General features: G+C 32.7%; 1 protein-coding gene across 3 annotated transcripts; it reads right to left on the bottom strand.

Moving 5' to 3' along the window:
- Positions 1 to 179: 179 nt before the first annotated feature.
- Positions 180 to 25,846, bottom strand: LOC129806252 (uncharacterized). Of its 3 annotated transcripts, XR_008752156.1 has the most exons (8): positions 25,671 to 25,846; positions 16,400 to 16,599; positions 14,347 to 14,534; positions 11,923 to 12,126; positions 7,913 to 8,205; positions 5,416 to 5,838; positions 1,660 to 2,054; positions 180 to 1,573 (listed from the first exon to the last, which is right to left on the bottom strand). XR_008752156.1 is itself a non-coding variant. In XM_055854713.1 (7 exons), exons 2-7 carry the CDS (start codon positions 16,569 to 16,571, stop codon positions 1,754 to 1,756), a joined length of 1,581 nt encoding a protein of 526 aa, XP_055710688.1. In that variant the 5' UTR covers positions 16,572 to 16,599; positions 25,473 to 25,846; the 3' UTR covers positions 180 to 1,753. The 3 variants fall into 3 exon arrangements, 2 of the variants coding, with proteins under 2 accessions (XP_055710688.1, XP_055710689.1); XM_055854713.1 differs by having other exon boundaries at positions 180 to 2,054; positions 25,473 to 25,846; XM_055854714.1 differs by lacking the exon at positions 25,671 to 25,846 and adding an exon at positions 19,379 to 22,043 and having other exon boundaries at positions 180 to 2,054; positions 16,400 to 17,557.
- Positions 25,847 to 27,295: the final 1,449 nt, after the last annotated feature.

The following is a 27,295-nucleotide window of genomic DNA, read 5'->3' as shown; positions in this document are numbered from 1 at the left end:
CCTGTCACGATTATTTAAAGGTTTTAGAAACACTCCGAGGACTGGAGAAAACAGTCGTGACAGGAACCATCACAAAGACAAGTCGATAATGCAGGAGCACATGGGAACAGCTAAAATGAGTCAATGAGTCCGGACAAATCTCATTTTTCACCGTCGCAATTGGGCAATAAAAGACGGAATTCTCCTATTTTACTCATTCTTTTTTAATAAAACATTTCATGTACATTTGATTAAGAGTACATTAACCACACAAAAAATTTTTATATATATTTTTATCTCTCATACGAATTCTCCATCACGCTCAATGAAGAACTCACAAATTTTGTGACTCGTCATTTCACAGAAAAATACAATTTAAGAGCAAAAAAATCATTAAAAATTCAACGAAAAAAAATCACAACTCAAAGAATTCATTATCATTCTTTTAATATTTCCTTCTCTACTGTCACTTTTTTTTAATTCTTCAAATAAATTACTGTGCTTTATTTATTTATTATTATTTCTTTTTTTTTCTTTGAAAAGAAGGGGGAGCTTTCGTCTTCATCGTAATTTTTTTCCCTGGCTCAAGAAGAAAGAATTCCAGAAGAAAAACTTTGGAAAATCAGCGGGTACGATTCTTTTCTTTTCTTTTATACAGACAATAAAATAAATGTAAAAAATAGTTATAAATAAATCTAAAAGAGTCTAAAATAAGAGGAATATTTTTTTTTCTCAGAGGGTTTATTCTTTGCCTTATTGCGAAAATGTCCAAATGGAAGCAATAATATTCTTCTCTCATGCATCTTTATAATATTTCTTCGAGTAATTATTTTTATTACTTTTTTTTTTACTGAAGCCGGACGAACGTTGGCTGGACGATGGTTTGCGTCCTGGCTTGGCTTCAATAGGCCTTTTTTCTGCTTTCACTGGGAAAAAAATCTACAGATATGGAGTAAATCTTTAAAATACTAAGCAGAAGAGTGCAAAAGGCCTTTTCAAGCCCAAACACAAACCATTCGTGGCCGAATAGGCCCTTAGTTAGCCAGGACACAAACCTTCGCACCAGCAGCGTTCAACTAACTTCAGATTCTTCATGCATTTTTCATTTGCTTAATCCTAAACATTTTTCTTTCATTTTTTTTATATTTTTGCGCACACAAGAGATTAAAAATAGTTTAATTGTCTCTTTCTTTTTTTTCTATTAGTTCTCTTAGAGAAGAGGATGGAATAATTAATAATATTGGCCAATTGTTCTACTCAATTATTCTCAACTAATTTTCATTTATTCCTAATTTTTCGTCCAATATTGAATTATTCTCAGTAATATTTCAAATTCTACCGTCGAAAAATCTTAATGTCTTAATCTGTTTTTTTTTTTTTAAATTATATTACTCATCACACCCTCTTTTTTTCTAAATTACTCCAATGCAATTTCTCCCTAGAAATATCTTTCATTTAATTTTTGTTTTCTGGGAGAAAAAACTAAATTTGTACATATCATAAAAATTCATTCTTTCATGCATTTTTTTCTCAGGTTTTTTTCCCGTTGTGTTTGCTTTTTATTTTCTCTGTGAGAAAATTTCTTCACATCAAACTTTATTTCATTAAAAAAAAGATTAAAAAAAAAGAAATAAACTAGGAAAAATATTTAAAAATAAAAAAAAGATAAAATCATGTTACCTAATTGACTCCTCTTGGCATCTCCTCTTCCTCCTCCTCCTCCTTTTTCTCCTTCAATCACTGCGATAAAATTAATCAGTCCCCGCCCACGTGCTCAGTTGCACGTAACATCTTGGCAGATTGTGTTGAGTTTCTCCGTGACGTCAGATTCACTGGGAACGATGTTGATGGAACTGACTTTGGCCCTTTGGTAGGCCGTCAGTGTATTTTCGCCCAGCAACTTGACGCAAATGTACCCAATGATCACGGCAAAGCCTGCCGTGAGGACCCGGACGATCGGATCCACGTACAATTGGATTATCACCCAAGCACTTGCCCCAGTGATGCACATCAGAGTCACCAGGATCACCGTCTTAGCCCAGTGCTGCACCGTAAAGCCCTTCTCCCAGTCCAGTCTGCAATATTAAACATCCCAGATAAGGAATTGCCTCAGATAGCCGCCTCAAGTCGGCATTGAAAAAAGTTAGAAGGACTTTAAAGAGCCAAAAGTTCTCTGGAACTAGTCAAGCTAGTAAGTTTGTGAAAATTTGCAAAAAATTGACAAAAGTAATTGAAGTTAGCTAAAATCCACCCGAAAAAGGTGTGTGTCTTGGCTAGTTTAAAAGACGCATGACCCGAAAATGGTGTATGTTTTGGCTAATGAATAGGCCTTTCCGTTATTTTTTTTAATGAAAAAGAAACCCGATCTTTGCGTACAGAAGTAGATCTTGAAAAATTCGAAAATCTATTTGAAGATCAAAAAAAGAGACTTTCTTACTTCTTAATACTTTCGCAAGGTGGCGAAAGTTATATCCTGTTCGAATTTCGAAGTGCTCAAGTGTCAAAATGTGACGGTCTTCACATTGTTGTGAGGGAAAAAACAGAAAAACGACGCTTACTGTTCTTGTTCGATTATTTAATCACTCCATAATCACTGAGTAACTCTTTTGTCAGCTTTTTAGTGTGATATTTGAGAAATTTTCCCCAGCTTGTTCGAAAATTTAGTAAGGAAATTCGAAATTGAATTTGAATTATTCGAACTTCAACGACTTTTTGTGCAAATAGAGTTCCATTTACCTTTCATCCAAGACACTATTGGAGAATCAAAATCTACTTGTGATCGGGCTCAAAAGAGACTTTCTTACTTCTTTATACTTTCGCAAGGTGTCGAAAGTTACATCCTGTTCTAATTTCGAAGTGCTCAAGTGTCAAAATGTGACGGTCTTCACATTGTTGTGTGGAAAAAATAGAACAACAACGCTTACTGTTCTTGCCCCAGTATTTAGTCACTCCATATTCACTGAGTAACTCTTTTGTAGATTTTTAGTGTGATGTTTGATAAATTTTTCCTCACCTTGTTCGAAAGTGTAGTGTGAAAATTCAAAATTGGATTTGAATTCTTCGAACTTCAACGACTTTTTGTGCAAATAGACTTCCATTTACCTTTCATCCAAGGCACTATTGGAGAATCAAAATCTACTTCTGTTTGAGCCCGATGGGTGTAAACACAAGTAGATTTTGTTTGTCCAATAGTGTCTTGGATAAAAGGTAAGTGGAAATGCATTTGCACAAAAAGTCGTTGCTATTCGAAGAATTCAAATTCAATTTCGAATTTTCATACTAAATTTTCGAACAATATGGGGAAAATTTATCAAATATCACACTAAAAGGCTGGTATTATGGAGTCAGCGATTATGGAGTGAATAGATAATGGGACAAGACCAATAAGTATCGCTGTTCTGTTTCTTTTTCCTCGGAAAAAATCGAATCCTGTTCGAATTTTGAACAGTTTGTACTTCAGCCACCTTGCGAAAGTATCAAGAAGTAAGAATGTCTTTTTTTTTGGCTTGTCAAATAGATCATCGAATTTTTCAAGCTCTATAAATTTGTGAATGATAAGAATCGCAAAGAACCTAAATTTAACGATAAGTGCATTTTTTATTATGTATTTCTTTCTTAATTTTCTTTTGATTCATAGAAAGAAAAACTCTCATAAAAATGAATTATCTTATTGATATATTTGTCGGAAGACGGATAGCTGTTCACTAAACACCCTTTCACTTGAATCTTGCGGAAATATGAAGAAATTTAAAGAAAATATCATTTCATATCACAAGGTTCCTAAATCGCGCGCAATTCAACTCGAGAGAAAGATAGAGATGCAAATAACTCACTTGACAAACGACTGGCGGCGCTGCCGATGCAAAAAATCTCTAAAATGCCACAAAATATTTTCTTCTCTATTTTATCCTTATTAGCAGGTCGTGTCCCTTCATGTAATATGTACTTTTGCATTCCTTATTAACCAAAATAGTGTTGTACAAAAGGGTTTTTCTCAAACCTATCCTGAATTTTGGGACAGCTCAAAAGAATATGAGTCTTCCAGCTCAAAATTTCATCCCAATGTTTTTGTTGTAATTTCGACAGTTATTCACAATTAACCCAAATAACTGCATTCAACTAAATTATTAAAAGGATTTTCTTGCGAAAATAACTTAACTCTAAGGAATTAAACAATTTTCACATTAAAAACCTCTCGTTTTCCCTACGTGAATTATCGCAGCATTTCGAAGAATGCCAACTGGCACTACCAAATTCACTTCGGCTTTTATTTTATCTCAGGCCTGGCCTATTCATTTGCCAAGACACCCATCAATTTTCGGATCATGCGCCTTTTGGGTGAGCCAAGGCACAAATCCTTTTTCGGATGGATTTCAGCTAACTTCAACTACGTGAATGGAAGACATCGAGGACATTTGTTATCTCCTAAATTTTGTAAACGTTTAACAAATCTTTGCAGAGCATTGACAAAATATTCTGTTTTCTAATTTGACAAAAAGTTTTGTCACTTTAATAAGAAAAGTTTGTCAAAAAGATGATCGTCCACACAGGGTATGAATAAGTTTTATTAAATCTGCAGCCAATTAGAGCTTGTTAAAGGTTTGTTAAAAAAATCGTTTTTCATAGAAAATGTGAGAAAATTTTGTTAAATTGGAAAACAACAGCCTTTTGACAAAACTTTAACAAGATTCAGTTTGTCGTTTTACAAATCCTTTCTTTCATAACATCGTAGTACACTGAGAAAAAGACGGGGGTGCGATTAACTTTTTTTTCCTCATAACTTTAACACTTTTTTGGTGTAAAAATATATCAACATTTTTTAATGTTAATTTTACACCTTTTTAAGGGTTTTTAAGGGAGAGAGAAATCCGAAGAAGTTAAAATAACATTCCGAAAATGTTTATTTTACCCTGCAGTATTGATCCCAAATCGGTGTAAATATTATGCATTTTAGGTGTATTAGGTGTTAAAGTTACACTTTTTCATGTAAATTTTACCCTTAAAAAGGTGTAAAATTAACATTAAAAAATGTTGATATATTTTTACATCTAAAAATCTTACGGGACAGTTGATAAAAATTAAGATGCTTTTGCCTGAGAGGATCCACATAAGTGGGCGGGGTTTAAAAACGAGCCTAGCACCATCATTTTTCACTTTGGCTATGATATTATTGGTAATTGATTTTAAACTGTCGTCGGAAAATTTTATTCTGTTAAGAGGCGTGATTTAAAAATTCAAGGGTGGAGTCTCTTTAGCCTCATTGAAAACTAATTTTGTGAGCGTGGCTTATTTTAAATCTCGGAATGAAGACCTCTAGAAATCATCCGGAAATGTCAAAATACTGTCAAAAATTCAATTTTTACCAAAAATTGTTCCCAAAGTGTAGAGGCATTTAAAGAAAAAGGTCATAAAATCGAAGTACATTCGTTTACTTACTTGTTCGTCCTCTTGACTTCGTAGGGCGAATCACAGACTTTGCACTTGAGTAAAACATCATCGGACTTGGAGCAGCTCTCCACCAGCCACCGCCTCAGACACTCATGATGCACCGAACTCACGTCTCCAGTGCACTTGCACGGCTGAATGAGAGGCTCAGTTTTGTCCGGATCATAGCAGATCCAGCAATCCTTCTTCAGCAACGACGACGACTGTTGCCCCTCTTCAGTCGCTTTGGCCGTTCCACTTTGCGATGTACTGGCCACTGGCTCAAATTGCCGACTCAGCAGCTTCTTGGGATTGAGAATCCACAGCTGCTCTGGCGCCATGGAGTTCCACAGGCAACATGGGAACCACAGTGCCACCCCAACCTCCACCAGTCGGAACACAATATCATGCCAATTTCTCGAGTACACTGGCACTCTAACCAATCAGTTGCACAAAGAAATTTCAAAAAAAAAATTGATAAGAAATCTTGGAAAATTGTGTCCCTTTATCACGAAACGGCGATTAATGCGTGACTTTTTGTTAGAATGAATCCGTCCAACTGATTTTTTTTTCTTCTTTGCCTTTCCTTCTCATTGTGAGAAAATTGCAAATAATTTAGCTCTGTTGACAATGAATTAAGGTGACTGATGCTAAACACTTGTCGATCACGGCACGTCATAATAATATACAATTTAGAATAAAACATGAGAAATACACAGTGAACGATTCTGCAGTACAAAAACCAAAGGGGGAATTATCTGCGGTGCAAAAAAAACTTTAAATATTTCATTATAAAATAAATATTACCGAATATTTCGCAAAATATTTCTATATAGTCGTCAAAAAGCACGACAAAAAGAATAGGAATTTTTTTTATGTTAGCCAAGACACACACCAAAAAAAATTCTGTAGCAGTATGGCAATGTCATATGACAAAATTATTTTTTATAAACCGTTTTTTTTTTAATTCTTGTGATTTATATCAGATATGAGCTATAGAAAAAGTCATAGGCTTCAGACTCTGCAAAAAATCCAACTATAAAAGCTGGCAAATTTAGTTGAAAGGCAAGGTTATCAACGGCTGACTTTATACGTCACTTCAGAAAAAGTTTTGGTAAAAGATAAAATTTCATTAAGTTCTTCTGAATTCAATAATATTCTGCATAAAATACTTCATATGAATAAAATATAGCCGTTGTGGGAGACATAAAAAATAAGCCGATTAGCCACCGAACCACATAACCATAAATACTTGCCATAACTATAAAGTATTTCGGGTAATGCAGAGAATCCAGGGAATAAACAAAATCTTACACCATAAAGAGGTTTAAATTATTTAAACTGCATTTTGTATCGTCTTTCATGATTGCCTGATCTTTCATCAGATAATTCATAACAATTAACGTTAAATTACAAATTATAGGAAATCCAATATAGGCAAAATGTTAATGGCTTCATAAAATTGGACAGACTTTTGGTAAAATTAAGCAGTAGAGATAAAATATGGTCAACATTGATATATCCGGCGAGAGAAAAACTGGAAGTTGGGCCTGCTACATATCTTTATTGTACTTTGGAGGCTGGGGAGGAACAGAGAGCGAATTTATCGCTATCTCGTCTTTTATAGGACAATTGCTTGCAGTGCCTTAATGCCCAAAAATAATGAAATAATCTTAGAACAGGAAAGAGAAAGATGGTGTGAACCACCTTGGAATTTTTGCTTTAATTTAAAGGGATTTACTATCACTTTTCAGATTTTGCTGACCAGAATTGGAAGTATTCAGTGATAAAACTAATTTATTTTACTAAGAAACTTGCTAATTTATTCACCAAACATTTTTAACCCAATGTGTTTTAAATATATCATCATTTTATGAATTATAGCACCTCAGGTCTCAACCAAAATTTTCACAAATATTTCTTTTTTTTTAAAAGCAACTTCATGATATGTTTTTCGTTAATTTACTTTCAGCCTTATTGTTTGGTTAAATTTAGGGGTCCATCCTAGGCTTTATAACTAAGAAAGCCGGATCACTTAATGATTAATATGGTTTGTGTCTTGGCTAAATATTTTATAGCATTGATCATAGATATTTTTCAATCAGAAAACCATTGCAATTTATAGCACTATTTTTCTTTAATTATAATTTTTCGAAATCCCGAGAACAAATTCAAAAATTAAATTTATCACAAGATATCTCCCCCTTAATAAATTCCAAATAAGGAACCAGAAGGAGTGGAGAGAGCTCATCAAGATGCTTTTCCTGTTTTTAAAGCCATTCTTTTACGATTTTATCTCAAAAATTCAAATTAACAAATTTGCACCTAATTAATTCCCTCTCCGATTCATCAATGAATAATGCAAGTCAACTTCTGAGCCAAATTGCACTTGCGCAATGCAACCGAGTGCAAGATCGAGTGCAACTATAAAAGGCAGCTGTTTGGAGGTCAAGTGCACAACATGAAGGTATTAGATTAAAAGGCAAAAAAAAAACGTTGTTGTACTTACTTCTTTTTCCAGAAGTCACCGAGTGTCTCTGACGTGAGAAAGCCCACAATGACAATCAACATGATTGCCTGGCTCAAGAGTCCAAAGCGCGACTGATGCAGTTGCGATGCATTGACATTTTGGGTGCTGGGCAATGTACCAAAATCGTACACAAAACCACCGCGAACTTTGAAGAAAACCTCAACTCCGTAGATGAGGAAGAAAACAACTACGATGAGCAGCAATGCGGCGTAGCAGCCGTTGAAAATGTGCGAGTATGTATTGCGATCTGTGATGAACTGTGAGAAGAGAACCTAAGGATTCAGGGAGAAAAAAGTAATCCTGAATGCCTTGGAACTTTGAAGTCATTGTAGAATTTTTCACAAGACTTAAACAATGAAATAAACTCTTTCAGAGAACCAGATTGACATAGAACTACTTTCATAGATCATAGTAAAAGTAGATTATTTAAATTTAATAAATATGCAGCGCCATTCAAATTATTTGAATGCTGAGGTTTTCCTATTGTCATTAAAACTTCATGTGAGTTGAAAACAAGTTAAGCTATAAAAAAGTAATATAATATTATTCCTCGATAAAAAAGTTGTAATTTTGTTTGAAAAGTGTTTTTCGCGAAGCTGTAATTAAGCTGTAATAAGTTATAAACAAAACTTTTAACAAGAAATTATAGAAAATATTCGAAAAATTTAGACGTGAAACTGTCAAAATCTTAGAATTATTTAGAATGAACTCCTAAAATTTTACAAAAACTTTAAATCAATCGTCAAAATTTATGGAGTGTTCCTAACTACCTGTCAAAATCTTCGAAGTGCTCTTCGAATCAACTGTCAAAATTTTCGAAAAATTCAGAATCATAAAAATCTTTGAAGAACTTGGAATGAACTGACAAAATCTATAGAGTGTTTCTAAGTAGCTGTCAAAATTTTCGGAATATTTTGAATTAGATGGCAAATTTTTCGAAGAACTAAGAATCAATTGTCAAAATTTATGGAGTGTTTCTAAATGTCAAAATTTTCGAAGTGTTTTTCCAATCAACTGTCAAAATTCTCGAACAATTGAGAATCAACTGTTAAAATCTTTCAAGAACTTGAAATGAACTGTGAAAATCTATGGAGCGTTTCTAAGTAATTGTCAAAATCTTCAAAGTGTCGAATCAACTGTCAAAATTTTCGAAGAATACTTACAATGAACTGTTAAAATCTTTGAAGAACTTGGAATGAACTGGCAAAATCTATGAAGCGTTTCTAAGTAACTGTCAAAATCTTCGGAGTATGTTTCGAATGAATTGTCAAAATTTTTGAAGAACTTAGAATCAACCGTCAAAATTTATGGAGTGTTTCTAACTGTCATAATTTTCGAAATGTTTTTCGAATCAACTGACAAAATTTTCGAAGAATTCAGAACAAACTGCTAAAATATTTGAAGAACTTGGAATGAACTGGCAAAATCTATAGAGCGTTTCTAAGTAACTGTCAAAATCTTCGGAGTGTGTTTCGAATGAATTGTCAAAATTTTCGAAGAACTTAGAACTAACCGTCAAAATTTATGGAGTGTTTCTAACTAACTGTTATAATTTTCGAAGTGGTTTTCGAATCAACTGTCAAAATTTTATAAGATTTAGAATTAGCCGTTGAAATGTTCAAAGAACTTAGAATCAATTGTTAAAATTTTACATCTTTTCGGACTATCTCGAATGATCTCTCACAGTTTTCGAAGAATTTAAAATGAACTATGAACATCTTGAGGACTTTGGAAATGTAGTAATTAGAAATTGGGGTGCTTCACAATGAACTGTCAAAATCTATGGAGTATTCTCAGTTATTTGCTATAATCTTCAGAGTCGTTCTAGTTAACTGTCAAAATCTTCAAATGAGTGTTTCGAGTGAACTGCCAAAATTTTCGAAACTTAGAATCAACTGTCAAAATCTTTTAAGAACTTGGAATGAACTGGTTAAAATCTTCTTCTTCTTCTTCTTCTATTTTATGTAAGGCTGTCGAACTCACTCGGGTCCATATAGCCAATTACTGTCAAAATCTATGGAGAGTATCAAATCATAACAAACATCAAAACTCTTGGGACTAGTTAGTATCAACTATCAAAGTTTTCGAAGAATTTAGAATCAACTGTCAAAGTTCTCGAAGACATTTACAAACAACTGTCAAAATCTTTGAAGAACTTAGAATCAACTGTCAGCCTTTTCGAAGCACTTAGAATTAACTCTCAAAATCTTCGGAATGTTTCGAATAATGTCAACAATTTTTGACGGATTTAGATTCAACTAAAAATTCATTTAGAGGTGGTTGTCAAGATCTTACAAATGATTTAGAATAGTATAATTGGTCGAATTGAAGAATATGATGATGATGTATAAAGAACAAATTAAAAGACAATTCTAACCAGAAAAGTGCAAAAAAATTTTTTTCCATCTTCTTTTTCTAAAAAACACAACTCAGTTTTTTTTAGTTTGATTTCCCTAACATCAAAACAAGCAATAATACAGTGCAAACTAAGTGCAAAGTAATAATTTTTTATGTTTGTAACTGTTGATTCTACAAGGCTATATTGCTTGAAAAAACTCAGATTCTTAGTCATCAGACGTCGTTAAATAATTAAGCTTCTACTTTAAAAAATTAGAATTCAATTATCACTTAACAAACATATTTTTTAAGTTGCTATAAAATTGCTGATTGTTGAATTTGACTTTTTCATCTTTGACATCTTCTCTATGACATTTGATCACAAATGGACTTTTATCTATCAATTTAACTCACAATCATCCGGATATCGAAAAGTTAAGTGCATAAAAAAAAGTTATTATTATCATAAAAAAACACATTTAAACTTTGAACTCTATATGAAAAAACATAGGCTTAGAATATTTTCTGGAATTTTTATTCAATTTGTTTAAACTTTTTCTCATTATAACTGTAAAGATAAATTTTCTTCAAAATAGGCCTATGACCTAAGACCTGAGCAAAGGGATTTAAGGGGGGAACAAAAAATAAATAAATTTTCTAAACAGTTGATAGTGCCATCTATCGGGTGTTCTTCTGAAAACTCAAAAATTGTTGAATTTTCATTTCATTTCGTTTATTTTAGCTTTTTTTGCCTTTTTAGACATTTGTAATGTTTTTTTCCTGTATCCGGGATCTTCAATAATGCGAGATAATTACATCTGATGCATGGATCTGCACGATATACTTACTATGCACATAAATATTTGATGTTCTATATGACTTTTGCCCAATGAAAAGCATCTCGACTGAAGTATATGTCTTAAATGGAAATTCAACAATTTTTACACAACTTTTGATTAAAAATTCAACAATTATCGTTGAAATACACAAGGCTTCACACTATAATAGTGTGAAAAATTATGATCAAACTATAATAGTGTTAATTTTGGATCATGTGACAAAAAATACCATAAAGTCGTGTAGTTTTTCACACTAATGTGAAAAACTGTAATCATACCATAATAGTGGTAATTTTTACAATTTGTCAAACAGTTTTAAATTACAAAACATTGTTGAAAATTTTTTATGACTATAATAGTGAAAAATTTTACACAAATCGCAATTAAATAATTAATTTATCCGATTTCACACAATTTTAGTGTTAAAATTTTACACACTTTCAAATTAAACAAAGTTGTTGAAAATTTTTCAACTATAATAGTGGTAATTTTCAATTACGGGACAATAAATTACCAAATTATTGTGCATTTTTAAACATTTTTAAATTAAACAACTAAAATGGTCGATTTTGCACTATTTTGTGAATACGGCTTTAAATTTACTTTTCCTGTAAAATCTGTCTTAAAATCGAAAAAAGAATATAAGAAAATTATCAAAATGCCTATTTATAAAAAAAAACGTATGAGGAAAAATTCAAAAGATGTTCTATGACTAAGTTTTATGTCAATGTGTTTGAACTTTTAAAGAAAATTTAATTGACAAATGCATTTAATTGGGAAATTATAAAAATTCAATGGAAAAGAACAACTCACCTCAGCTGCAAGGAGGCTGTATGGAAGAAGGTTGAAAGCCATAAAACCGAGGAAACTCTTTGAGAGAAACTGCGATTTTTCCCATCGGATGTCACGCAAGTGGAAAATCTCTGCCCAAAGGCAAACCACAAGCGATGCACAAGTCATCAGCAGCGGATAGTACGCTGACATGAGACTCGATGCCCAAACTGGCTGAAGAATTTCCTGCGGAAATTTTTATTTTTGGAAGTATATACTTTTTTTTTGCAAATCCAGAAAGAGGAAGAGACTTTTTGGGCCAGAGTGAATTTATAATTAATTTGGGATTATCATATTATTCTGACATTGCATAAATATTTCAGAATTAAACTTGATAAAGCCACAGTGAGTTAATTCAGTGTCTTTGAACCTCTTTTTCTCCTTCATTCTCCAGCAATTTAATCCACTTGCTATCATGGGAATTGCTGGAGAGCGTGATAATTTTATTTTTTATTTGTTAATATTTTTCACACAAACATACGCACAAATTTCTACAAAAAAAAGAATTAAAATAGAGTCACAGTGAATTAGCATATTTGGAAAGCTTCTATTGAGAAAAAAAAGCGTGACTTGTCCATTGGACAGTTGAACCAATTAGATAAAATTTCAGTACATTTGCCACTGCAATCAGCAACCGTTGGAAGTTGAAAAGAAAATTCTTTAAGTCATGCATAGCAGTGAAAGTAATTGTAGATGATTGTGTTGTAAAACATGATAAAAGTTTAATCACTTTGATGCATAAATCAAATTGAATTTATAAACCAAGCGGAAAGATAATTCCATACAAATATTTACGGAGAAATGCAGAAAATGCTCGTATTCTGCTTCACTATACTCAATAAACATCTCTTAAGAAGACACTATTTTATTCCTTTTCAGCGGCAATGAGAAGAGAATTAAATATTTGTATAAAACGCAAGGCGTCATAAAAGAAAATAATCTGCAAAGAACTCTCTATTAAAAGAGTATAATTTTTATTCTAAGTCCCAATGTTGCAGACTGACTTCGTGACAAACCTTCACTCATAAATCATTTTAGGCCACGCCCCTTTCTGGATTTATTGCCAATTACCGTTGAACTTTAATCGTTTTCAATATTAGATAGGACAATTTAATACTAGTAGAACAAGTAACACCGTCTTCTACAACTGTTGTTCAAGTTAAGTGATCCGCTTCTAGATATCTAAGCCACGCCCCCAACTAAACTTCGATAAAAAAAATTCACATATTTAATTTCCTACGACTTTCTACATTTTATGCAGAATTTTCAAAATTCAATTTCCAAAAATATTAAGGATGAATGAATAAAAATGATACTGCAACATATCTCCTGACTGGATTTTTAGACTCCGCCCACTTTTACAAATTATTCCTATAAAAGCCTCTAATTTTTATCCACTTTCTGATAAAATAATCAGAACTATTACTAAATGTTAGTTTATGAAAAAAAATTATCTGAACTTCAAACAGTTTTCAGTCATTACACAAGATTTACTGAAGGCGTGACCTATTTTTTTGCGGACGGATCTTTCAAATTTAAGGTAATATTGCTGAAAGTAGTTTGCTCGTGGGGTATTATAGCAACATATCATGACAAAATATAATTAATACCAACTTTACTCTCTCGATGATAGTTCGCAATGGGCGTGGCCTAAAATAATTTTGTAATGAAATCTAGGTGAAGATAATCGAAGAACACGCAATAATTTGCCTGGAACTCATTTTCTATAATAATACAAGTCTTATCGGAGGCGTGACCTATTTTTAATGGGCGGGGCTTTTAGAAACATACCTAAGATTTTATTGATTATTATTGTCAGTTTGTTGAGTAATATAGTAGCAACCCCTTACTACAAAATATAATCAATAACCACTTTAGTTTCCCGTTAGTTCTGAATGGGCGTGGTCTAAAATATTTCCTTGCTAATAACATTAAGGAGAGTCGACATTGAGGGAAATCTAGGGGAAGATTGCCGAAGAGTCGACTTCAAGCACTTTCCTGAAGCACTTTAGCATAAAGAGACAAATAAAGCTAACCCAAAACCTTTAAAAGTTAACACCATTTGCGATTTAAATTAAAAACAAAAAAAAATAAGCAGGAAATTCCAGTACTACTTCCCCGCAAAGTAAAAAAAAGTGTTATGGTCACCTGAAATGAAGCAAATTTGCTTTTTTCTAAATTCAGCAAAACATTCTTCAACTTTGTTAATTGTTTTAAAAAATATAAAAATAAGACAAATGTTATTCTCAAAAAAATTTAGTAAACTTCTCACAATGTCTTTACTTGATAAATAAACAAGGAGAAGAAACACACAAAAAAGACACGAAGCAACAATCAGTCAATTGGCAAATGTGTTGGAAGAAAGGAAAAATAAAAAAGTGAAAGAAAGAAATAAAAAAAACTCACTGGCGTGGTGAAATAGGCTCCCCTCAGAAGGGCAGCCACGAAGACAAAGAAGTACAGAAGTTTCTGCGTTGTGAGTCTGCAGGCACGCAAAAATGATGGTTGCTTGAGCCTTTGATACTCTGCCACGATGCAAATGAGGAGCTGAATGAGCGACACGAGGGCCACAAAGTAGAAGATCGATGAGACACCTGGCAAAAGGTCAAATTGGAACCATAAACAAAAATCAAAAAGGACAACATTTCACCCTCGCAATTCCAAAGAAATGATTTTAAACTACATGATATGTGTAACTTTTTTTACGTGTCATTTATATTTAGACAATTGGAGTGGCAGAGTTGCAACTCCAGAGCCATCTATCACTTATTTGTCAAAGTAAAATTCCATCAGTTATCCAAAAATCTTCAAAATGCTTGAATATAACCTCAAAGATATTGAAGAAAAATTGTAAACCCCAGAAATTAAAGGTTATATTTTTTGAGGTATAACCTCCAAAAATTCTAGAAAATTCAAGAAATTCAAAGTAAATATAGCGTTTACTGAGGTAAAATTATGTATATATAACCATATTTTAAAGCATATACAATTTGTAATGGAGTTTTCCACTGGTTTTACTCCTGAGGTTGGTCATCAACGCTAAGACGGCGATGGCCACTAAAAATTACAATTTACTCATTTTCTCTCTTGCGTTGCTCCTTCTAAGCATTGCTGATAAGGAATTTTTCACTGATCCACAAGATTTTTAAACTTAGAAATGTTATTTTAAGAAACTTTTTCCTTGTTACTGTAAAGTGTAAAATTGTTTAAAGGTTAGGTTCAACATAACCCCGAATTCTAAAATTTTGGATAAAACAAAATAATAAAAAAGAACATCAATTTTCTATCTAAAAATGATAAAAATTAAAAAAAAAACTACACCACGCATATTGCAGCTTGTAACTTGTAGGTTATGTTCATAAATTTCTAAAAATAAAGCTTAGTGTTACAAGATGTTATTATTTAAAACAAAAAATATGAAAGATTTCATTCTAATTAAAACCTAAAGATAACAAAGTTTTATTAGTAAATTTCATATCACTCCGAGAAGATAATTAATTTCAATTCTCTTTTTTTTTTTTGTAAGAATGAACTGTAGGAAAAGGTTATGTCAAGTCTAACCTCAAAAACTGAATTACACTTCTAAGAAAAAAAAAACTTCAAAACTGAGGTTTTGAGTAAAATTCAGGAACTAAGCCATGAATAGAATAATCTAAGAAAAACATGTTATATGAACATTTTTTAGATTCGGATTTTTAAAATACATTTAATAAAAAAAATAAAATCTAAATATAATAAAATTTGGTGAGAATTTGCTTTTCCAATTTGACAAGAGTTAAATATTGCACGTGAACGGAAAATTTCTTCCATATTCAATACGGAAAATTTTCCTGTATTTTTTATAGGTTAGAATCACAATAACCTTAGATTTTAAAATAATCTTTTAATCAAGTAATACAAAAGCGTAAGATAATTTTATAACACTAGACTAGTTTTGAATAACTTAAAAAACTAAGGGCTTTGTTAAATATTTTATATAAACAACTTTTTATATACGTGAGAATCTTCTCAAATTAGGTTTTTTATGACTAAAATTATTTTAACATAACCTCAAAAATTATAACCTTTAATTACTTAGGTTTCAAACTTATCTTCAATATCTTTGAGGTTATATTCAAATGTACAAAGCAAAACCTTAAAACTCCTCAAATTACGGTATTTTAAAAATTATTTTTTTGAGGTTATGTGTGCTAAATTTTATTGTTATACTGTGAAAAAAATACATAGCTATCTGACAAGATAAAGTACTTCAAAAATATTTTTCGTGAATAAACCTAAATGAAATAAAAACAATTACGCGTTAAGAAAAGTAAGGTTAGAATCTTTGAGGTTATGTTCAGAATATTTCACAAACTTCTAATATTTTCTTTTTAATTTTCTCTAAATATTATCAATAAAATCTATATAAAAATAAATGAGTGAAAGGGTGAAATGATATAAAATAATTAATATGACTTACCTGCGTGGTATGGCAAATTGAAGGTGGAACATTCATCGCCACTGTAGCGAATTTCACAGAGGCAAGTACCGTTGAGGCAATCCCCCCGGCCAGAGCATGCCTGATCATCAGGAGGAGCCTCACCGAGTGCGGTTGAGGAACACCCCATGAAGTTCTGGAACCTTGATAACATACTACCAACACACCGTCACACTGGAGGCCTAAAAAATTACCCATATGCCTTCTATTTGTATTGCTCTTTTATTTTATTTTTTTTTCTATTCTTATCAAAGTCTAAAAAGAAGGTGGAATAATGCGATCCGGGTTAAGTGAGATAATCGAACTAGTGCTCAAAATTTGTTGTTTTTAAAGTTCTTATTCACTTTGTAATTGAATGTTCACCGGATTACAAATAGATCAAACGTGGCGAACATTTCTTCCGTATAAAAAAATATTCGGGTAATTATTCCTAATAACGATTTTTCAAGGTCAAAGGATAAAAAGCCTCTAGAGAGCGTATTTCTCAAACGATTTTGATAAGCACTACTTCATTTGAAAGGTCTTGGAATCCTAGATAAGTCTGAACCGCTTTTATCAATTAATTATGAATCGGTTTTGAATCATTTATAATTACCAATTTATAACAGTTGATAAATTCGGTTAAGACTTATCTAGGACTTCAACATTATTTAAATGAATTCGTATTTATCAAAATCGGTCAAGAAATACGTCCTCTAGAATCTTGTTAAGCTTTGACCTGGAAATACCGATAAAAGAAATAATTCAAGGCAGTCGTCACATAGATAAACAGATGCCAAAGCGTCCCGGCTTTGCGGAATGCTTGAACTTACGAGATAAAGCTATCCGTGAATTATCCTTTTTCATATTTTTGGATGTATACTGGTTTATTAACGATTAAATTCATTCGCAAATCGAAAAATAATTTTGAACTAGAAAAAATGACTAAAAAGTATATAAATAAGGGCAGAATCATATTGACAGTAAAATGCTTGCCGTAGACTCACCGTATTTCGTTAATTTACGCATTTTCATTGCAATTCTTACGCAAATTTTCCATTACCATATTACCTTATCTCATACTCGGTGGCACTAGATGAAAATATTAAAAGAAAATTGAAGAAATAAAACGAAAATTCGATAAACGGTGAACAAAAAAAACTGTACCGTAGGGGGAGGCTTTGATGTTTCGCATATAAAAATGATGTCCAACTTAAGTATTTTTTTCTGACTACCACACGAACCGTATCAATTCACCAACTATGCCAAAAAAACCTCTTACTTACTAGGTTCAAAATCCTATCTCACAAAACCCTGGGAAATCCTCACATTTTTCTCTAGAAGAAAATGAAAATTTAATGGCGATTTGTCCGATAGTTGAATCAAGTTTCTATTTTCGCATACAAATTTACATCACTCAAAAACGTCCCATTTTCACCGTAAATTTTGCACCCGACACTAAAAGTTACACATCATTGTTTAGACGGAACTCTAGTCTATCTGATTAAATAGTTTATGTGAGGAATAATATCTTTTAATATCACTTTTATGAAGATTTGTAAAAGGCATAATTTTATACACTTAGGAAACCATTTTCTTTCTTTGATCTTCAAATTCCATGAAAGTGTCACTTTGGCAACCCCAAAATGTATGTGGAAATTTGAAGGTTATGTTGTATCTTGACGTCCGGCAAAAAAAATCGATGAACATTCTCATGCCACTTTTGGTGGCTGGAGGACTGTACTCAGTCCCGTCTCATCGAGATTGAAGATCCTTGAAGAATCAAAATGATATCTCTCCATTATTTCTTGCAGATTTTTCAAAAATATTTGAACATTTTCTCGCGTAAAACCACAGTTTCTCGCCGTAGAGGTGGCTTCGGGTTTTCGAAGCGAGAGTTCACTAGAAAAATTAAAGTGAGTATTAAAAATGAACAAACCGTTTAAGTCTGTCTAGGATATCACCTGTGTCTCTTTAAAAAACCAGTGGCCCATGCTTTTCCAGCGCTCTTGTTGGTTTTCCAGCTTTCTGGAACATTTTGGCCAATGCTGATGGCATAACTGAAGGCCAGTTCTCGGGTTTGCTGTAGGGTGAGGCCAAAATTGACCTTAGAGGAAGCCAACAAATAATTAACAAGGTTTTCTTCTTGTCGCATAGTGAAAAATTGCCTTCCCGCATATTTGTTAACCATTTCCTTATTTTGCAACCCCATCATCAAGGGCACTTCCTGCGAATCAGCTAGTTCTTTTCTCACATTTTTAAGTCTCGAGAACAGTGTGCTTCTCCGGATTTTGAATATCACGGCAGCTTTATTAAGGCTAAGCCTTTTTTGGACAACCTCCTGAAGAGCTTCCTGCGCATGACTGTTTCATCAATGCTGCTGAGTTTTTTATTTTTCGCAGTGTGTTTCTCCATCTTTTGTAAAACAAATTAAATGTGGCATCTTTATCACAAAACTAAACACAATTTCCTTACCTTTTTTATTGAATCACAAGATTTTTAGTATATCACTCAATTTATTTTTTCATCAAAATCATAACACACAAGTGAGGTTATGTTAGAACACTAAAATTATAGTGTTGCCAGATTCACTATGCGATGCATAATAATTCTTAATATCCGATCGATGAATATGGGTCAAGTTTGCGAATTTTTTTCCACCCACAAAAACGGCCTTCTTCATTCCAAGAGGTTTTTATACAAATTTAAACCCTAATAACCCCTCTACATCCTGTGATAGTAGTTCTCCAAAAAAATGATATCAATTGTGCAAAATTGTACAAAATATTACACATTAAAATTACAGTTTTGCACCTGTTTTTAATTTTTGCTTCCTGAAACTAGGAAAAAAGGATTACACACCCAATTTTTTCAGGAGAGGTGGGATTTAAGAGTAGCTATTAAAATATATAGCCATATGTGAGATTCATAAAGGAATACGGAAGAAATGCGAAGTGTTTGATGGTAGCGTATATGCGAAACATCAAAGCCTCCCCCTACATTTTTTTGCTCACTGTTTATCGCTAATTCTTTTTATTTCTTCAATTTTCTTATATTATTTCACCTAGTGCCACCAAGTATGAGATAAGGTAATACGGTAATTTAGAATTTGCATAAGAATTGTAATGAGAATGCGTAAATTACCGAAATACGGTGAGCATTTTACCGTCAATGTGATTTTGCCCTAAATCACGATCATTTGACCAACTAGAAAGAATTGATAAGAAATTGAATTGATAAGAAAAATCTAGATCTTCCAAAAAAACACAAATTTACCCAAATCGGTTCAAAATGAGTCCTCCAAGTGATTGACATTTTGACCTTCAATAATTCAAAATGGCGAATTTTCCGGTCAAAGGTATGTTTGAAAGAAATGTTCGCCTGGACTACCCCTGAAACGTATCCGAAAATTATTGAAAAAGCTTGGTTCAATTTAAAGAAAAACCAAAAAAAAAACATGGTTTAAGAGATGTTGGGGACCGTTCGAGAAAACGTTGACTTATGGGGGCGGGTCATCTAAGATCGAAAGTCGATATCTCTTACCGTTTGACCTCTAGCTCAGGAACAATCTTAAGGTCAAGTAATTCAAGGATTAACGGATTATACTGCCCTTTCCATTTAATTCACTAAAAACGCTTTCTTCACAAAACCCTTGCCCAAAAGAGACTCCTCCAAAGCTCAATGCTCACAGCCCCTAATTGATTAATTGTGATATTTCGTGAGAGTATATTTTGGTCTCTGAATTATTTTCTATATTAGCATTTCTCTCAATGTTGAAATATAATATTTTAGGAATTTCTAATTAAATATTTACAGGGCAATTAATATGTCTGACGGTGAAAGTGAAGTAATATAGGTTTAATATAGAAGTTTTATTGCTGACTACATTTACCTCCCTCTCCCTCTTTTTGGCTTTTGCGCAACATAGATCTGCTCTTTATTAGGAGATAAGAAATTTTATCAAAATACACTTCAAACTGATAAATTTCATTAAAAGATTTTTCAAGCGGATTGTTTTTTTTTTTGCTCACTCGATGTGTACTGGATTTGTAAGATTCAGAGAAAAAAAACCTCTTGGGATTGCATGACGAATAATTTTGTTGCGTAGAAAGATTGAAGAGAATCTATAAGAAAATGAATGATTCTAAAATTCTAATTGCTTCAGCGCTAGATTTTCTCTGTTATTCATCTGTTATGCTATTTTTCTTTTAATGAAGAACACGTAAGCACTGTCTATTTATTCTAATTTATTCTTTTCACGTTGATAAAATCTATATAAGAGATTCTATGGAAGCTCTTAAAGAAATCCAAAAAAAAGTAATTCTTGCTTTGTACCACAATTGCAGAATAACTCAATTAATCTTGAAAATTTTTCGCCCTATTTATTTAAAAAAAAATAGCTTTGTAAAGAAATTGACGCAAAGGTAATTAAAACTGGCTATTGATGATCAGAATTGGTTAAATTTAATATTGATATTCAAAAGGAAAATCACAAAATCGTATTTAAATGGACAGATAAACTTAGATCAGCTTATTGTAGGTGAGATTCTTAATGTTAGGAAACTCGGATTGCTTGCAAATTCAATTTGAAACTAAAGATGAGAGATATTATACAGCAATTTGCGCAAATTGGAATAAAATTTCTGAAAAATTGAAAACTTTTTATTTAAATCAAAATATCTAGGATGTAAATGAACTGACAGATAGATGATAATGGAATATAGACCAGAATCTCCCCTAGAAGTGTGCCCCAAAACTTGATCTTGGTTGCTCGATAGTCGAGCTAATTGAATTTATTTGTTTTGGAATACGTTTTCTGACCAGAGAGGGCATTTTGTCCATGTCACGAACTACGAAAATATCAGAGAATGAATGAATTTTGTAAGAACATTCTTTTAAACCTTATTTTTTAATAACGTAGTCGAATAAAAGCCGTCATCGCCGTCATATTAGCACCCGCCGCATACTTTCGCAGCGTTGTGAGAAAAATCTTTTTTTACACTAAACCGACAAAATCGGATAATGGCATTATTTGAGCAAATGCAGAAATAATCATCAAAATCGGTTGAACAAGAGTCAACCCAAAAACTCAAAATTTAGGTCAAAATGTTACACCGGAAATAGAGGCCGATCAATTTTCAAACTTTGACCCCTTATAGCTCGGGTCATCGATCGACTTAAGTATTTTTTTGTTTGATAGGTATACCATGGCGGCTACAACATACTAAAATTTGAGCCCGATGCACAATGGATTTTTTGAGTTATTTAACTTGGAAAATTAAAAAAAAAATCTTTTGAATAATACAGTTGCACTTCGTGAGAGCTTTCCAAAACACCCTCATTTTTTAAATTCTGATAATTAGAATCGGAGTTTTACCCATTTTAAGAATAGTTTTGGACCCTTCACTGAGAGAAATCCCAAAAAGTCAAAATAACATTCCGGAAATGTTAATTTTACCCTGCATTATTGATCCGAAATAGGTGTAGATATTACCCTTTTTAGATGTATTATGAGTTAAAGTTACCCTTTTTTCATGTTGATTTTACCCTCAAAAGGTGTAAAATTAACATTAAAAAATGTTGATATATTTTTACACCCGAAAAGTGTTAAATTTATGACGAAAAAAGTTAATCGTAGCCTCTTTTTTTCTCAGTGTTGTAACTCGGGTCAAGGGGGTTAGGGGACCTTAAGTTTGGTACTGATCGGAAGCTCTAAGGCCCAGCTATAACATACTAAAATTTGATGAATTTCGGACGGCCGAAGAACGTAACTTAGCCACCCATATATTTGTGATCAGGAAGTGGCGAAACACATTTTGGCAAAGTTTCCGCCCTATCTGAGGACATGAAATTTTGATAGGATTATAGTAAATGAGATTGTTAAGAATCTCACCTAATATCTGTGCCGACATAGTTAAAATCTCGAATACTAAAAATCCTGACAAGGACGAAATTATAAGGAGAATGTATGGAATAATTTCTCAAAACACAAAAAATGTCCCTTTGCCTCCAACAAGCGCGAATAACACTTAAGAATTCGGTATTCTGGTCTATTCAGAATCAGGATTCTAGTTTTTCAGGATTTTAACTAATTGGGGAATTCAGCTTTCGGAACTTTGATACATTCGGGATTTTTTCATTCAGGATTTTGGACTTTTTGGGATTTAAACAGGAACCCAAATAAATACATTATAAGACCATGGCAGGGTCAAGAACTTGTACATTTATGAATATTTTAAGGCTTTCAAATGGAAATTTCTCTGCTTTTGTTGGAAATATAACACATTACCTCAAAAAATCAACAAATTGCTCGATAAAACAGTTGAGAACTATTATTGAAAAATGTATGCAACTGTATTTTATGTGCATCGAGCATTGGTTTGGACTTGGAAAAATGTCAAATGTCAAATAGTTCAGCCAAAGTTAATGGAAATTTCGATTTTAAGCTCTAAATCCAGTCTCCAGATTCTAAATCCCCAGAGACACTTACGAATTAAGCCGAGAGACAGCTTAACGTAATTATGATCAAAATAACAATCAAGATCACATTTCCATCAGTTTCTTTTCAAACCGTCTTTCGGCTTAATCCGATAAACGACTTAGTGGGAAAGTGATGGGAATTTAGTCAAATTATTATTTTGATTATAATTAAGTTAAGCCTCTCTCTGCTTAAGTCATAAATCAGAAACTCTAATCCATCTTTAGGCTAGAGGTTAAGCCCTGTTCCTGAAGTCGTTTCCAGACTAGACTTAGGTTTAGCTCAGTTCCTCAAGGTTTCAAAATCCTAAATAGCCACCAATTTTTCGATTTTTAAGAATCTAATAGATAATTTGCCATTAATAATTCAATCCTAAGTTAATTTTTTTCATAAAATCTTGACTGATAAGAAATTATAGCAATTGAGCCATATTGCTAAGCCTTAGGTCTGAAACCCGTATAAAGATCTTTAATTTCTACATTTCTAGTCAACAGGCAATTTCAGTTATTTTTCAAGACATATAAAGTTAATTCTTTAAATATACAATTCTAAATAAGAATTTTCTAAAACATAAGAATTGCTTATACAGAAAATAAAACAGTTAAGCCGTGTGGCTTATACGGGCTTCAGACCTAAGACTTATACGGGCTTCAGACCTAAGGCTTAGCCATAAGGCTTAACTTCTCCAGATTCTTGACAGTCGAAAATTTTTAGAAAATTTTGATTTAGAGATGGACTACTAAGGGGAATTAATCCATTTGAATCAGAAGAACGAATTAAATTGGTTGCTATTTAGGATTTTGAGACCTTCGGAAACTAGGCTAAACCTCTAGTCTGAAGACGGTCTTAGCCATATGACTTAAGGCCGGCTTCAGACCTAAGGTTTAGCCCAGTTCCAGATGGTCTCGAAATTCAAAATAGCAACCAATTTTATTAATTTTTCAAAATTTAATTAATCACTTGCCCATGGTGACCAATCTTAAATGATAATTTTCCAAAAAAAAAATATTGATTAAGAATAAATTAGAGAAGTTAAACCATTTGGCTAAGCCTTAGGTCTGAAACCCTTATAACTGTTATAATTCCTGATCAGTCAAGATATTTTGGAAATTTTAACTTAGGATTGGATTATTAAGAAAAGAACGAATGACTTATTAGATTCTGAAAAAGCAATAAAACAAGTTGCCATTTAGGATTCTAAAACCTACAAGAACTGGGCTAAAACGCTAGTCTGAAGGACGATAGGAACACCGGTGTCCCATAAAGAAAATAATTTTTCCTGATTAACCTAAAATTATTTTTTCCTTATTTTTGTACGTTTTTGCAAAGTAGAAGGTTGAAGACATCTAGGATATTTTTTGCAAGTCTTCAGCTACTTGTTATAATAGTGATTTTTTAAGCCAAAAAATGACGAATTTTTAAATTCTCATAATGAAACTTAATTTTAATTATTTTTTTAGACTTCCAATTTTTTAGAGCAAAGCCGTTTTGGAAAAAGAAACTACAATACTCAAACATAATATTTTTCATTAGAGTGAAAATTATCATTCATTGGTATTGTCAGTAAAATTACTTAAATTTTTAGGCTTTTTTTGTCCTTATCGCTCAAAGAGGAAAAAAATACACCGAATCAGACTCTATTGGATTTTCTAAGGCTAGATGTAAGACATCTTACTGATTTTGTTTATCGGTTTCATTTTTATTGCTGATTTTCGGTCCGCGAAAACTGTCTCGTCGTTAAAGGGTTAGGTCTGAAACCCGTATAACCGACAAGAGTTTGAAATTTTAAAAATGGGACAAAGGCGCTCTCTGGGGATGCCTTGGGAAGTTCGCATATTGGGAAGACTCTTCCGGATTTATTTAAGCTTGAAGAGGCCGGAAATCTGAAGCAAAGAACCTCATAAATAGTCGATATATCCGATATATCGGAGTATATCAACTTCCTTAACAAAATAGATCATTTCCCTGAACTGAAGGCCTTTCCTCGAGTCCCAGGAACTCAAGCGCAACGAGCAAGTCTCCCATTGCCCTCAATGACACTCCTCCAGTGATTTTGCCAACGAGGGAGTGCTGAGCTTTTTCTTCAGCAGCACAAAATGCGAACAAAAACAATCACAAAGTACTCGAGTGCTCGAGTGCAAGTGTACCGAGCCACCAAGTGCACGAGCACTTGAAGTGGGAAATTGTATGAGCAATTGGCTTTCGCTGGAATTGGAATGAGGCTGAGCATGTCATCTAATTGAAGACTCAGCTGCAGCATCTGTGGAAGCTGGTCAGCAAATTGTCTTCACTGATTTTTTTTTTGCCTTCAGAAAAAGGCGACAAAGTTTCGTGAAAAGACTCAAATTCACGGCGAGATTATTTGCGTTTGGAGCTATTTTCCAGCACAATGGTCATTATCAGGGACGCGTTGATAGTATGGTCAGAGCATATTAATGATGGAATAGCAGGAACAATGGCATTAAGTAGGAATTATTGTGACTTGTTTATTTTATTGCGCGAACTCGCCAAGAGCTTTTTCGAGGACAAGAGACTGCAATCTATCGATTTTCTCAGCAGTTTCCTCCAAAGACAGTAACTTTTCTCGACAACTCTTACCTTTAGCACATAAACTACTCACTAATCCTCAAAATTCCCTATCGATTTCAAACAAAATCACTCATTTTCACCCAGAAATTGGCCCAGAAAGAGCTCGGGCATGTAGCAAAGTCCGTAGCATTGAGCTTTTGTTGGAGGAAGAGAGCACAAAGATCTTTTGGTGCAATTTAACTGGGAATAAACAAACAAATCACTCACTTTCTCGGCCTCCCTCATGGGAAAACTATAAGTAGAACTGCTGGACACTCTTTTCACCCACTTTTCGTGGCAAATCAAGCTAAAATTGCGTGCAAAATCGAGGAGCAAAATACTCTTTTTCACTTTTTCACTGCACTACACGCCATCTTGGTTTATACTGCGACGTCAGCTCTCAAGTGGCGAGCACAATGAACTACCATACAACCCGGCTGGATTATTGTAAGAGAAAAACGCTTAAAATAGCAAAATATATTTTATAGGGGAAAGCGCTCTACCTTCGGACGATTTAAGCTTCGCACAATTCATTTTTTCAAATTTTTATAAATAAATTTAGTCTATTAAAATATTATATTTTAATAGCTGATCCAATGCCTCAAATTGTTAGAAAAGTGGAATTGGTGACATCTATAAAAAAAAAACATAGAGAAAAAAATTTAATTGTCCGAAGCTTGAGTCGTCTGAAGGTAGCGTACGTAGCGCACTTTCCTCTACGGAAATTGTTGTACCCCAGCGAGCACCAAATGCTAAGCCTTTTCAAATCAGGTGAAAAAAAAATTTCAGCTGAGTTCTGCTGACCTCGAAGTTATACTAGCGATCGCAGCGGCAATTAGTCAAAGTTATTCTTTTTCCCCAATCGAGTGAGAGACTTTAATGAACTTGGTTTTTGTCTTTGCTGAGGTTGCCGGGATTGAGTAGAAGCTGAATGTAAACCCTTTCCATTATTACAATTTCATGATTCCTACAATAACCACATTTGAAATTAAAAAATAAAGCAAAAAAGATTAAAATTCGCAAAAATTAAAAAAAAATTATAATATATTTTGAATAATACGTATTTTTCAACCTTTTCCGACCAATTTAATTTTTGTATTGTTTAATTTTATCAAAAAAAAATTATGAATCCATTTACAAAAAATATATATATGTAATACAGTGCTGTCTCTCTATATGCACACTCTATATGCACAGCTTTTGTGTAGGTTGCATTCAAAATCAATTTGTTTACATTTTGACAAAGTAATAAAGAAAATTATTTTCTTGGTAACTAATTTTTCTTGTTTTTAATTTTCTTAATTTTATTTTTTCTGTCTCATATTATATTTGAAATAACACGGGAAATTCTAGAACAATAAAAAAATGATAATTTATTAAAAGAAAGAAAAAAACCGTTGGGAATTTCAAAAAAAGTTGTGCATATTCAGAGAGAGAACTGTCAAAAAAAGTACCCAAACTGTGCATATAGAGAGACAGCAGTGTACACTTAAATTAAAATTGCATTTCCAAGAATTCTTGTCCGCTTATTTCAGTAAATTAATAACAAAAGAAATTCTTGGGAATTTTCAAGATATTGTAACATTTCATGAATTCTGAAATCGAGAAATATTGAAAAACTTCGGAAACTCATTTAAATACTAAAAGACTAAGAACATATGAAATTTAGAGCCTATATCATTTTCATTTAATGGTACAGTCGACGCAAAATGATTTCCAACTAAATGGCATATTTTCCTGACTTTAAAGGTATGTAAAATCTCTCTTTCAAAAAATATTAACACGTGTCATTTTAATTTGAAAAATAAATCATCAAATCGAATAAATTTTTGATTTAAAAAAGAATATGTGCA

This window comes from Phlebotomus papatasi, chromosome 3, assembly GCF_024763615.1.
Source record: "Phlebotomus papatasi isolate M1 chromosome 3, Ppap_2.1, whole genome shotgun sequence".
Lineage (NCBI taxonomy): Eukaryota > Metazoa > Arthropoda > Insecta > Diptera > Psychodidae > Phlebotomus > Phlebotomus papatasi.
The sequence above is the reverse complement of the archived record's forward strand: the minus strand, read 5'-3'. Positions and strand labels throughout refer to the sequence as shown.

Bases quoted from the DNA above. Each gene is read 5' to 3' on its own strand.
- LOC129806252 (XM_055854713.1), bottom strand. From the start codon at position 16,571: ATGTTATCAAGGTTCCAGAACTTCATGGGGTGTTCCTCAACCGCACTC. The intron at 12,127-14,346 runs GTGAGTTTTTTT...AAATTTCCGCAG, and splicing joins GAGCCTATTTCACCACGCCA to GAAATTCTTCAGCCAGTTTG. The intron at 2,055-5,415 runs GTAAGTAAACGA...TTAATATTGCAG, and splicing joins GAAGTCAAGAGGACGAACAA to ACTGGACTGGGAGAAGGGCT.